Source organism: Syngnathus floridae, chromosome 6 (genome assembly GCF_059516105.1).
Source record: "Syngnathus floridae isolate MCC-2025c chromosome 6, RoL_Sflo_1.0, whole genome shotgun sequence".
Lineage (NCBI taxonomy): Eukaryota > Metazoa > Chordata > Actinopteri > Syngnathiformes > Syngnathidae > Syngnathus > Syngnathus floridae.
In genome coordinates this window covers 16,004,139-16,017,434 of record NC_142418.1, presented here as the reverse complement: position 1 = coordinate 16,017,434, position 13,296 = coordinate 16,004,139, and the positions used below count along the sequence as shown (strand labels likewise).

At 42.1% G+C, this 13,296-nt stretch overlaps 3 protein-coding genes across 3 annotated transcripts; 1 reads left to right on the top strand and 2 right to left on the bottom strand.

The window, feature by feature from the left end:
• Nucleotides 1-697: 697 nt before the first annotated feature.
• On the top strand, nucleotides 698-5,300 carry lmf2a (lipase maturation factor 2a). The gene is made up of 14 exons (XM_088379619.1): nucleotides 698-878; nucleotides 1,293-1,546; nucleotides 1,617-1,645; nucleotides 1,705-1,898; nucleotides 1,996-2,174; nucleotides 2,256-2,394; nucleotides 2,518-2,646; nucleotides 2,714-2,819; nucleotides 2,882-2,978; nucleotides 3,317-3,499; nucleotides 3,862-4,030; nucleotides 4,346-4,457; nucleotides 4,522-4,630; nucleotides 4,691-5,300. Exons 1-14 carry the CDS (start codon nucleotides 785-787, stop codon nucleotides 5,027-5,029), a joined length of 2,133 nt encoding a protein of 710 aa, XP_088235745.1. The 5' UTR covers nucleotides 698-784; the 3' UTR covers nucleotides 5,030-5,300.
• miox (myo-inositol oxygenase) lies at nucleotides 5,283-7,690 on the bottom strand. Its single transcript, XM_088379621.1, has 10 exons — nucleotides 7,615-7,690; nucleotides 7,462-7,536; nucleotides 7,044-7,124; nucleotides 6,751-6,913; nucleotides 6,577-6,644; nucleotides 6,271-6,380; nucleotides 6,042-6,109; nucleotides 5,928-5,977; nucleotides 5,746-5,858; nucleotides 5,283-5,529 (listed from the first exon to the last, which is right to left on the bottom strand). The coding sequence occupies exons 1-10, from the start codon at nucleotides 7,630-7,632 to the stop codon at nucleotides 5,421-5,423; spliced, it is 855 nt and encodes a 284-aa protein (XP_088235747.1). The 5' UTR covers nucleotides 7,633-7,690; the 3' UTR covers nucleotides 5,283-5,420.
• Nucleotides 7,691-8,159: 469 nt separating this feature from the next.
• adm2b (adrenomedullin 2b) lies at nucleotides 8,160-13,206 on the bottom strand. The gene is made up of 2 exons (XM_088379624.1): nucleotides 12,149-13,206; nucleotides 8,160-9,494 (listed from the first exon to the last, which is right to left on the bottom strand). Exons 1-2 carry the CDS (start codon nucleotides 12,253-12,255, stop codon nucleotides 9,146-9,148), a joined length of 456 nt encoding a protein of 151 aa, XP_088235750.1. The 5' UTR covers nucleotides 12,256-13,206; the 3' UTR covers nucleotides 8,160-9,145.
• Nucleotides 13,207-13,296: the final 90 nt, after the last annotated feature.

Genomic DNA, 13,296 nt, shown 5'->3' with positions numbered 1-13,296 from the left:
CTCAATTCTTGTATGTAAAAAAAAAAAAGTCACAGGCCTGTTTGCTGCGATTTATAAGATTGACAATTGGTAAAATAGCTCAAAATGGAATATATTCAAAGTAACCATGGTTTATTATTAAAGTTATAATGTCTTTGCTCAGCTTGCATCGCTGCTGTTTACATGTTTAGTCTAAATCCTAATCCTGCTACTGATTTTTGTCTCTGTTCATGATTTTTCCTTTTTTCTAGCAGGCTGTAAATTTTGCTCTCTAATCATTTACTATTATAATTATTATTTTTGTAAGTGCAATAAATGCTTGTTTGGGATTAGTGGTACTATAAATCTGTTTATTTGCTTGGGGTGAAAACCAGGTTGTGACTTTTATTGTTTTTGTGTCAAAACTTGAATGTGCTAGAAGCATGCAGGCCAAATTTTATCAGCCATAAACTTGTAATGCTTGACTAAAGCTTTCACAATAAACTCAGTCAAACAAAGATGAGACTGTGTTGATATTTATAAGGTAAAAATAAACGTCAAATAACATTTTACAAGCTATGCTTTTATTAATTTCCAATAAACAGCGCTCTTGAGGCAGGTACGTTTTGTGTACTGAATGTGTTATCTCGCGACATCTTGTCATTTTCTCGCGAGGAGTCGGCGTAAATCCTCCGTGTCGGTGGGTGTCGCTAGTGAGTCTCACCATCAACGCACCCGGCTATTTCGCGTTCTCCCCGGGCGTAAATTACTTGAACGTCCCGCGGCCACTCCGTCGTCCCGCCCATCATCACGCTCACTTCCAAACATGGGGGAAATCGTTTTGCCACGGCGCATGTTCCTCTGGTGCATGGCGGTCATCTATTTGATTGCATTTGTTTCGCTCTACGTGCAAATCCCAGGTAAGACAACTTCATGGGGGAAGGGAAGAATGCCATACTGTCGGTCGTTGGCTTTCCCGAGCTTTCTTGCTAATGTTAGTTTAAAAACTCTTCACAGCGGCGTACGTGGCTCGGGGAGGTTCTGGAATACTCCCTTACTTTGAAAAGCGAAGCTACGAGAACATTAATCAAAATACACAAGCTAATCTGAGGACACATACTTGAGTCAGATATAAACTACATTACCCACAATTCCCAGTGTACCACACTGGCAAATTCCAGGGAGAAATTCCTCCTCTTTTTCTTCATAAAAAGACAACACACTCACAACAAAGTAAATAAAAAGTAACAACCATTTACAAGAAGTGCAAAGCACGCTCGGAAATCCACCTATTTATTTATTTATCAAAATCAATCTCTTTGGTGATTTTACAGGTCTCTATGGCAACGATGGTCTCCTACCGGCTCGTAAGCAGCTCCGTTTTAGCGGCAAGCCTCTGGGAGAGCAACTTCTGGCCTCGCCCACCCTACTATGGCTGAGCCCCCACCTGGGCCTTGACACGCACACGGCTATGGAGTTGCTATGTTTGGTCGGGGCGGCGCTCAGCCTGGCCGCCACACTGGTGGCGGCGCTGCGAGACAGCCTGGTCTTCTTCTGCCTCTGGGCTTTGTACTTGTCCATGTACCAGGTAATGTTGTCGTTTTGCTGAACATGAAAATGTGGTGTGTGGTATTTTTCTCACTTTGCTTGTGTGGCAGGTGGGGCAGGTGTTCCTCTACTTCCAATGGTGAGTGGTCACGCTCATAAAATGGCGGCCAGTTTAATTATTGGTATTTACTCTCCCAGGGATAACCTGCTCCTGGAGGCGGGCTTCCTCTGCATCCTGGTGGCTCCATTGACTCTCATCAGGGGGTCTCGAGCCGTCCGAGAGCACGACAGCATCACCTTTTGGCTCATCCGGTGGCTCCTCTTCCGTCTGATGTTTGCCTCCGGAGTAGTGAAGCTCACCTCACGCTGTCCAACTTGGTGGGGCTTAACTGGTACGACACCATTTACCATTCACTCAGAAATTATTCAAAATATTTTTGGCAGGAGTAAACTCATGTTTGGTGTATGACTCCCTTTTATGTGAACCAGCGTTGAATTACCACTATGAAACCCAGTGCATTCCCACCCCACTGGCTTGGTTTGCCCACCAGTTGCCAGCGTGGTGGCAGAAGCTGAGCGTAGTGGGCGCCTTCGTTGTGGAGATCGCCGTGCCGCTACTTTTTTTCAGTCCTCTGCGCAGGCTCCGACTCGGCGCTTTTTACTTGCAGGTGAGCGGCGCTACGTGTCTGGGCTGGCTGCAGAAAATTTTCCAACGTCATTTCAATGACTTAACACACCTTTTTATGCAGGTGATGCTGCAAGTGCTGATCATTTTGTCAGGCAACTACAACTTCTTTAACCTTTTGACCTTGGCGCTTTGCGTGTCCTTGCTGGACGACCGGCATGTGCGCTTCTGGCTGCGCACAGCAGAACCCAATGAACACAAAGGTGAGTTAAAGGAGATGACGAGAAATGTTTTTTTTTTTCTTTAAAGAGGGGTCACACTGAAGTGAAAAATTGACCTCAGTTTTCTTGGGATAATACTATTTCATACATGATGTCCTCCATTAGACTCCAAACTGTGGTCCTGGCCGTGTTACATGTTGGAGCTCGCTGTCTCCTCTATGGTTATCTTTGGCGCCATCGTGTGTTTCGACCTGAAAGTGGACACGACGACCAAAGCCATCACTTCTAAAACGGGTACTACACACTTGGTCTTTTGCTGAAGACATGCAAAATTAATTTTTTTTCCCCCCAATTCTTTCAGCTTTCACCTACCACCACTTTAACAACTTTTTAAAGAGTGTCACTTTCCCCTGCGTGTGGGTTGGTGTTCTCTCCCTCACTTGGGAGATTGTCACGGCCATGTTCAGGTACCACCTCTCTGTGAGGGTGATTAGTTGTGATGTTTAAAAACTGGAATGTTTCTCCGCAGGTGTGCATGTGTCTCTGGTTTCTTGAGGAGGTTCTGGTCTACACTTCAGTGGATGCTGTTTGCTGCTGCCGCGGCCACCATGTTCACCATCAGTCTGGTGAGTTGAGGGTTCGCTGGTCAGAAGTATCAGGACACGTCGAAGTTCTACTCAAAGTGTGGAGCTTGCATTATCTGAAAAGCAACCTCAACAAATTGCTTTCCAAGCTGTTGGAAGCATAAAATTGCGGATGTATTATGGAAAATGTATGTTTGTATCTATGAGGGATGGAAAATTTTGGTGCAAATTTCCCACAACATCTCTGTGAGTGAGTTATGAGTTTGGTTATGAGCCGCTACGCAGTTTCTCCGCCCATGACTCGGCTGTGACGCCGGAGCCAATACTTTGAATTGCTGAATATCTTTGTCCATTTGTGAGAAATGTTTTTTTTTTTGCAGATGCCTTTTACCTACATAGAATATGACTCCAATGCCAAGCTGTGGCCCGGCGTGCGTCAAGTGTACAGCCTGGTGGATCGCTACCAGCTGGTTAACTCCTACGGGTTGTTCCGAAGGATGACTGGCGTGGGCGGGCGGCCTGAGGTCGTCCTAGAGGGAAGTCACGACGGCATCACCTGGACGGTGAGAGGAGCAAAATTTATTCTTTGACCAGAACCACTTCCTGTCCCCTATAAAGTGCCCCATAAAAGGAGTTTGACCTTTCTGAATATAAATGTACAGTAGTGAGCACAATTGGTCTTTACATTGTGAGCAGAAATTTGATTTTCAAGTGCGCTTTGGGTGTTCGACCACAAGGTGGCAGCAGAGAATTTCTCAACGTCTGGCCACCATCAGCTGCATTAAATTCCTCAAAAATTAAGTTTAGAGAAGAGATGAAGGGGTGGATTAACATTTGTAATTATAATAATGTATTTATTACATATTGATTTATTATCTATATTACTGTTAATTTTTTATGGCACGTATTTTTCTTCCCCTTGCAGGAAATCGACTTTATGTACAAACCTGGCAATCTGAGCGCTCCGCCCCCGGTGGTGACGCCCCACCAACCCCGTTTGGACTGGCAGATGTGGTTCGCTGCCCTCGGGGACAACACACAGGCACCGTGGTTCAGCAGTCTCGTGTACCGACTGCTCCAGGGCAAGACGGACGGTACGGCCGGTTCTGAAAATAAAATTTGCATCTAGTCGCTCTGCTTAAAATGTCAAATATGCTGCACGCCTGGCTACACCCAATCCCCTGTCACATTTTCTTACATCACTAGTGTCATCACTATCCAGTCTTGACATATGTGAATACTAATGAGGCTAAACTACACAAGTTGACAACTACTTGTTACGCTTGCTAACAATTTAACTTGTCAACCATTGCACGACGACGCCTCACTAGGAACTGGTAGTTTTTCAAATATGTCTAGTTCTCCGACTTGTATACACAATCAATGTCTCCTAACGTTGGTGTTGCTAGTCATCAAGCTGATCCAGACGGACATCACTCGTTACCCTTTCCACCAGCAGCCCCCTACCTACCTGCGAGCCCACCGCTACAGATACTGGTTCACGCAACCCAAAGAGGACGGGTCTGTATTACTCACAATTGCCTCTCTTACAAAAAGTGAATAACACACTGCTCCCTGTGTGTAGATCATACCCGGAGCGTTGGTGGAGGCGGGTCTACAATGAAGAATTTTATCCCGTAGTACATCTGGGCCACCCATTCCTCGAGAGCTTGCTGGATCAACATGGACTCAAGGTACTCACTCACACATTTAGTACCTGAGGACTTATTAACGTCTGAATAACAACTTGGCAGGACAAGTCGTCTTCACGCCGCCAGGTGAATTCCACCGTGGCCCGAGCGGTGCGGTGGATGCGCGCCCAGGTGTCGGGCGTCCCCGCTCCGGAGCTCATCTGGACCCTGGTCGGCTGCAGCGCCACCTTGTGCCTGCTGCTGGCGATGCCCAAGGGACAAAAACACGCCGCGGACAGTTCCGATCAGAAAGACATTCTGCCCGATGTGAAGAAGACGGTAGACGAGGATGATGAAGATCATGATGAGGTGGAGGATGTTGAGGAGAACGACGGAGATGGTGTCACCAATGATGATGAAGAGGAGGAGAAGGAAGAAGAGTCAGAAGCCCAAGAAATGTGAGAGAAAATGGCTGATGTTACCAAATTGAGCAAAGAGGTATGTGTGTGTATATATTTGTACTTCCTGTTTCGGCTCACTTGTGTACATGCACTTTGGATGATTTAATTATATTTCGGGAAAACACTCACTTGTGAACAGCCATCATGAACCCGGAAAGTTGTCAAAGCCGAAACACAAATGTGCCTTTTCTGTGTGTGCACTACACACACAGAAAAAAACATTTTTTTACACAAAAACAATGAAAGAAAATAAATGATTGTCCTGAAAGATATTTTTATCCAATAACTCGTTCATACTGTCCACACAAAAAAAAAATACAGCTACTAAATAGTAGAAATGAGCATGGATTTAAAAAAAAAAAAAAAAAGAATTTGTTGTTCAGTGGCAGGTTTCACCACTTCAATATCCCGGGACAGTACTTGTCGATCAGCGATTGGTAGTACGGACGCAGCTTCTCCATGTCGGGCAGCTCGGCCACTTTTGTGTAGAGATCAAAGTTGCTGCAGGGAAAACGCACACGAATGAACTAGTATTAGCTAAAATTATTAGCTAGTTAGGATTTTCCCAATGTTTATAATAATAATTCATTATTTAGAAAATTAATTAAATTATTAATGTATATTACATTTTTACTTTTTTCAATTACATTTAAATTTGACTTTTTTTTTTAACCTGATTTACAAATAACTGCATCAAACCAATTGTACGCAGCTCACTTAAACTCTTTCACCCAAGGAAGCATTTGCAGGTCTTTGTCGTCACACAGGTACATGTAGTCGCCTTGGGAGTGCCATGGGTAGAAGGAATGGTAGCGGATCATGTTGAGACCCTACGTGGAGGTCACACAAACATAGCGTGACGTCGAGTCCACATGTGACGGCGACCGCGTGTTACTCACCGCCTCGGGGATGCTGCACTTGTTGAACTGCAGAACGCGGTAAAGGTACTCTGGGGTACAAAAAAATAGTTTAATGCATAATATTAAAAAAAAAATATGATGAATTGTCCTCACCATCATGACCCCAGGACAAGAGAACATTATCAAGCCCGCAATTTGCTTTGTAGATTCCATATTTCGAGCTGAAGAAAACAAGCAAAATAAATGACAAATATCTCAGTCAAAATAAAAATTGCAACGGCATACAAAAATTTGCTCGACTTCATTTCAGTCAAAATCGGCCCATCAAACCTTGACAACGAATCCCGTGTTTAGGTGTCAGTTTTATCGGGAGAATATCTACTTGTAGCTGGGATTTGTGTCGTCCGGGTTGTCTTGGAAGGAGCTGTCGCGGAACACGATGGAGTTTTGGAAGGCGCAGCCCACGGGGAACGTGTCGCCCACCACCGCCCACTGTGGACAAGGATTAAGACTTTTTCCATGCACGTAAAGTATCTCCCAGGTCCGTTTTGAAAATTTGCATCGTTAATAATTGCCTGTCTGAGAGTCATCTCAGCAAATGTGGTGAGAATGAAGACAGTTTTCAAAATTCTTTCTAATGTCCTGTAAAAATTACACACATTAGATAAAAATAAAAAAAAAATCTTACCTGAGGTTCTCCCCACAGCGCCAAGACCTTCCCAACGTCGTGAATCAAACCTACAAGCTGGAACCAGTCTGAAAAAAAAAAAAAAAGACCTCCATGATGCAGTCTGGCGTCACAATGGTGAGTAGCATTTATTTATTCAGTTATTATTTATTCATCTGATTTGTGATTGCATACCTTTGTCCGGGTGTTCCCTGCGAATTCCCTCGGCCGTCTGGAAGGCGTGAAAGGAGTTTGGGAAGTCCACATCTGGATCAGACTCGTCCACTAGCTGGTCCAGAGACATGACGGCGTCCATCATGGACATTTGGGCGTGGCTGCAGCTGCTCCATTCCAAATGCTGCGGGGATGACCCAAAGGTACCGTTGATCTACTTCTAGTCTTTAGGCTCAGTGACGTAATAGGTAATCGATTGATCAAGTTTACAAAAACTGGATTCAGAGAATGTGTGTTAGTGGGAACAGCCTCACCTTTCGCTTGACAAAGTCCACGTTCTGGTTGGTGTGCATCAGCTTGTATGTGTTGTACACATGATCGGCAACACTCCCCGTCTGAAATGCGCGAGTTCAACGTGGGAAGCTTTTTTTTCTCCCCCTTCATCACATAGAACTTAATTGTTGTGCAAAACATTGCAAATATGGGTCAAATTGACCCAACTCCTTGCTTGGGTCCAATTTGTAACCCGGCATTTTTAATTCTGTACGTTTCCCTTTTTTAAATATCATTTTGAATGTTACACAAAACAAAAACAAACCATCTCAAGAAATTTTGAATTATTTTTTTCAAAGTTAAAAAGAGGTAGGATTTATCTACTGAAAATTTATAATCATTAAATTTGTTGAATTTTAGGCTGGATTTAAAACATTGACAAGACGGTGTTTAACTTGCCGCAAAGTTTCTGTAGTCTTCTTTTTTGGTTTCGGGTTTCAGATTTGGCTGAAAAGCCAGATACGGGTCTGGACCCTGTAGTTGTTTAAAAAAAAAGAAAGACTTTTAGCTTTACGTGTCACGTATTTTTGACTGTAGAAGAAGCCCACTTACCAAGTTGATGACACTCATGCTTGTCAATGACAAGTTGTCGTTATGTCACCAATTTATATGTTGTGTCCGGTCACAGTTTAACCAAATGTCGTGCCTGTGTTCAACCTTGACCTTTTGTGTGTTTATGTAATCTCACCAATGATCACGTTTTCCAGTAACTTGTTTTTCCCTCACCGAGAAATGTGCGATGTGCTTTTTTTGTCACCCTCAACTCAAACTTTAATGTCGCTGAAAATAGTCCGATTTTGAAAAACGTACAAACTCCTCCGTAATGCAGGTGAATTACTTATTTGTTTGATATTTACATTTATTTGATCAGTTCAAACATTAACGTGATTAATATAAGAATTTAAGAAAGAGGCAATCTAGCATTTGACAAATTTGATGCTTTGGACTTTCCTCTTGTGTGTTTGGTTGTGTGTTGTTAAACAAGAGTAATTTTCCCCATGTGTGTTCCTGATCATAAATGTTGCTATTATCGCTCTTAAAAACAATAACATTGCACCTCAAACAAGATGTAGAATCTATAAACACACACACACACATAATTACTTGTGTTTTATTGCACAATGGCAGCTGTGGTTTTTTTTTTTTTTCCTCCTCTCCCCTCAACACAGTTCACTTCAGGTAAACATCTCTCGTCACTTGTGCAGGCTACTTTGTAAAGTTAAAAAAAAAAAATACAGATCAAAGGCATAGAATGTTAAGGCCAAGAAAATCAGTCAGTTCAGGCTTCCTTACACTCGCTGTGAAGAATGTGGATTGCATGGATAAATTACTTTTCCATTTAAAATGCCGACCCTCTTTCGATTGGTTGGAAGTGCACGAGTTGTTCTTTTGGCTGTTTGTGGGCTTTTTTTTGTGGTCGGGCTGTCCTTTGGTCTCCTCTTCAGGCACTTATTTATTGACAGTAGGGTTGAAGGATAATGTAGAAAAGTAAGCATGACCTCCTCCAAGCATAAAAACCATTTTGATCTTTGTTATTTAGTTGTTGTCACATGGGGCAAGAAAGAATTATGACGCAGTAGGGTTGAAATTTGGACGATGGAAAACGCTTGCCATGTGGCACTTGTCATGGTTAGTTATAGTTCAAGTTCTTTAAAAGAAACCAAAGTTTTTCCTACAGTTATAATTTTACAGAAAGTACTGTATTGTATATTAACACAAAAAAAGGTCGTACACTTTCCAGCAATGTGTGAAAATGGATAGTAAAGTGAACATTGCTGCCCCCAACAGGGGTGAAGAAAAACAGCACCACCTGTTGTTATTTTTAAAAACGTTTGCGCTCAAGGGCCTTGTTTGATATTTCAAAATAAACAAGTGCGCTATGCCATTTGTAAATGGAGTTAAAACTCAATATCCTAAACTGGTTTTATTATTTACAATTAATTAACAAAATATAAGAGTTATGCTCATGTTTTCATAAATAACTTAAATAGCATTTCCTAAAAGTGGTTAAATGTACTGCGTGTAAAATTGTTTAACAATACTAATGCAAAATATATCAAAAAGCAAACGGATGAGATAAATGTCAGCCGTAGCTGTGAGGACTCCGAGGATGGATGGGGGAGGAGTCTTCCCTGCCCCTGCGACCGATCAGCTGGTAGAGGCGATGGCTGAGGTTCTGCACCTGACAGGTGCCCAGGACGCAGCCCGCCCTCATCAGCTGCCCGCGGGCCCTTTGGGCGTAGGTGTGGCGACGCCCTCGGGACCGTCCCGGTGTGCCCGGCCACACTTCAAACCACTTAGATGGCGGCTTCTTTGTTATAAAGACCGGCCAGACAAAATGGCTCTCTGCCAGAGCGATGGTGTCGTCGAGGGCCGGGGCATAATCAGGCGTAGGCGGCATCTTGTTAGAAGGCGTCATGTGTTTGGAGGAGCTGCAAAAAAAAAAAAAAAAAAGGTTTTTTTCTTTTTCACGGTGCCGGAGGGCGACTACACAAACGCAAAATGTCACTCGTAAGTGTCGTGGAAAATGTTAAATTCAACATCATCAGTTGCACCAGTTTCACCCAACGACACTTACAATCGAGATGTATCATTTTAACGATACTTCTTTGATAGCAATTACTACTTTCCTATTAGGCAAGCCACTATTTTGTAGCATTTTAGGAAGTTACAGAATGAGCACAAAAATAAGTCTTGGGGTAATAACAGAATGGGCGGGGTTTCACTGTAAGCGACCACGATGACGTTTTCCTCGCTTCAACCATCGTCACGAGGCCTGTGATCGTTTCATCAAAGGTTGATTACAACCCTCAAATCAAAACTTGCAGTCTATGCTGCTATAGCTGAGAATCAATCTTGCCAGTTAATCGGCGAAGGAATTCAATTGTTGCGCAAGAAGGGACCAAAAAAAAAGCACCACTTCCTCTTAAGAGGGAATTGAAAGTGCTTTTCTTCTCACCTCACTGTTGTCTCACCTAGCTGAGATCATCACAATAGCCTGAACCTTTTTTCTTTGCATTTTTGGATTTCAGAGGTGAACAAGAATAACTCGTTTGTGAGGCTCAAAAAAATGGTGACTCTCGGTGCTGCTTTCAAACAATTTGTTTCAGTACAGTTTGAAGAGTTGAGTACATTTCCGAATTGCTTAAAGGGGAAATGTAATGAAAAGTTGAAGCAGAGCTGCAGTGTTGTTGGATACGTATTAGCTTAGCATTACATGAAAACATGCTCGATTGATTGAGAAAATGTTTGTCACCATGGTATCGTGTCTCCTTTAATTACAGCGCAGATTCCAATTCACAGTCAAATTTGAATTGTTTGTTTTAGTGTGAAAATAGCGCCAACCTGTCTGAAAGCTTTATCCTCTAAGAAATCCTGACTGGTATTCTGATCTTTCTTTTTTGGCTGCAAACTTTGGCACTTACCACCAAAACGCAACCACAAACAAAATTCAAGTGTATTTTTCCCATCATGAAAAAAAAGAAACTCACTATTAACTGACTTTAATGATACCAATAAATCCCAAATAAATGTTTGGTCTTCTTTGGCAAATAGTGCTCTAAATAAGAAACAAACGGTGCTTTCTTCAGGCTGTTTGGTAAATGTAAAACTCTCATATAAAAAAAAAAAAGAAACATTGCATATTTAAACTAAATAACCCCCAAAGGTTCCAAACACTCCATCCTCTGTCACGATCCTTAATTACGAGAAGATACATCCATGTTTGACTTTTTTTAACCTTCAACTATACTTGTTGCCAGTGATGGTATTGTGTAAAATCCGTCACGCTCACTTCTATCCTCCACTTTCCCACCAGCCGCTGTTCTTTAGTGGACCCCCTGCTGTGCAAACCTTTATGAAACTCATTTTTTTCCCCCTCCCTTACATAATAGTTTGAGAATAAGGTCTCACCTTGCAACATTCAAAAATAAAGCAGGAACTGATTTTTTTTAAAGATGTAAATATGCTCCTTTTCAATAATTATTGCTCATCGATGACAAAAAGTAAGTTGGCGTCTACCTCAGCTCACCAGGGGGCTTTTTTTTTTTTATTTTAAACCGCAAGACGGCCCCTCACAAAGCACATGTGTCCTTGTCCCAAATCCCGTTAAATCTCCCTCACCTCCGTCTCACCTCTGGTGAAAGTAATGACCTCATTCCTCATGCTCCATTGCATTGCCTGAGAAACTATTGTTATTATTTTTTTACAATCTGTTGATTATACCCCATCTTTGTTTACATTATAAGACAAGTACTGTAAATACCCTCGCATGTGAGCAACCATTGTCAAGATCCACTTTAAATTGAAGAGGACAAAAAGTCAAATACAAAATGATCAGTTGTAAGAAGCAGCTGTAGACCACAACTCACACCCAGACACTCACTTGCAGATCTTCCAACTCGAGGCCAACTTCCCGTTCACTAGGTCATGCAGTACTCGAGGCAAAATTCTATTTATTTCTCTATTCATTCATTTAATTAATTAATACATAAAACATTGATTCAAAGTTCATCCAGATAAAAAACAAGTTACATTTATAAAAACTTTGAAAATATATATATTTTTTAAAAAAGGACCGTCATAAAATGGCAAGTTCGTCTTTAAATTGCCTGATTATAAATGCTTATAATATATATTATACTACTACTGTGCTATACTATTTTACTCATTTAGTTTTTGTTATACAGATCTTTTTAGTTCATACATCATACTACAAGAGATAATGAAAATCATCCAGAAAATAATTATGTTAAAACATTTTTATTTTTTTTAATATAAATGAGGCACAATTAGAGGAACAATGTTTGGGGTCCTCACTCACAACCCTGGTAGACGATTACTGCGCAGGTAAAAGAAAAACTCTTTACTCAAACTCTAATCAAAGAAACTAGATTTAATATTCAAAAGCACGCCAACTAAGAAAAGCTATTAAAACAAAACAATCTAATATTAGTTCCGAATTAATTTTGTTTTCACGTCGCAGCGAGGTGCGCATTTAATTGACCAAAACAAATGGTGTCTTATCGGCGTCATTGCTGCCTCTCAAGCACTTTTATGGCCAATTATAAGCAATGACCCGTCCTACCTGTGTCTGGCACTCTGGAGGTTCTGGTTGAACAGCGCTCGAGTCTGGATTTCCAGTGGCAGTAGACCGAAAACAAGGCACGTCCACGCCGGCAGCAGCGCGCACATGACGGTGCAGCGGAGTCACAAGAGCCGCTTTATCGCGCAGAAGCAAGGTTTGTTTAAAGCCTCAGATTGTGCGGGGGGGGAAATGGCCGAAACGATCCCCTGAGTGAGTTATACTTTGAGGAATGTCTTGAATTTGAACTTGTGTCGTCTTCTCAGTAGATGACAAGTGCTCTTTTGAGGGGGGAGTATTTGGGTTTCTTGCTTGGAGAGTCAGATTGAGGAGGGAACCATGAGGAGGAGGAGGAGGAAGGCTCACTGTGTCTTACAAAAATCGTTTAGATAACACCAATACAAGATTACCACAACACCATCGTCATTACTGTGCATTGAAAAACCGCTACAAAATGAAAATATAGACAGTTTAAAGAAACAAACGTTCAAATTTTGGTTACAGGTGAGGCCAGCCGAGAATTGCCTCACCAGCGCTGCCACCAATCCCCAAGTCTTCAGGCCTCCAAACGTTCAGCGAAAGTGAAAATGACTCCATAAACTCCTCATAAAAAGGCCTGACCCATAAAACAGGAAGATTGGAGAATCGACCTATTTATTTATGAGTGACAAAAAAGTAGTTTCCCCATTCAACGTTTTAGTAGTGAAAGGACGACGGGGGTGACAAGCTGAGACTGTGAAGCAGATTTACGAGGACGTCCTGTACTCGGTTCTTTCAGCTCTTAATTAAACAGCTGAATTGCTGGCTGTCCGTGACTCAGCACTTTACAGTATTACACTCTTAAGCTCACTTTCCAATGTCGTGAGCCTCAACGAAGGCAGAACATGTGCCCCAAAACCCATCAAGCAAAATATCAGTGTTGGTCCTCTTCCGATGAATTGTATTTCGAAACAACCCTCCTCAGTTTTGGAGCTTGTTTCTTCAGCTATTTGTAATTGTAATGGGGACAATTAAGCCAATAGAAAATGGCTGTAGCATAGCATCACTTTGTGCACTTGTCTCATCTGTTGACAGCTATTCAAGTTTTCACCAGCAGGCGTCGCTGTTTGCCCAACAATGAGCCAGTTTCCTATCACATTCCAAAAACATGC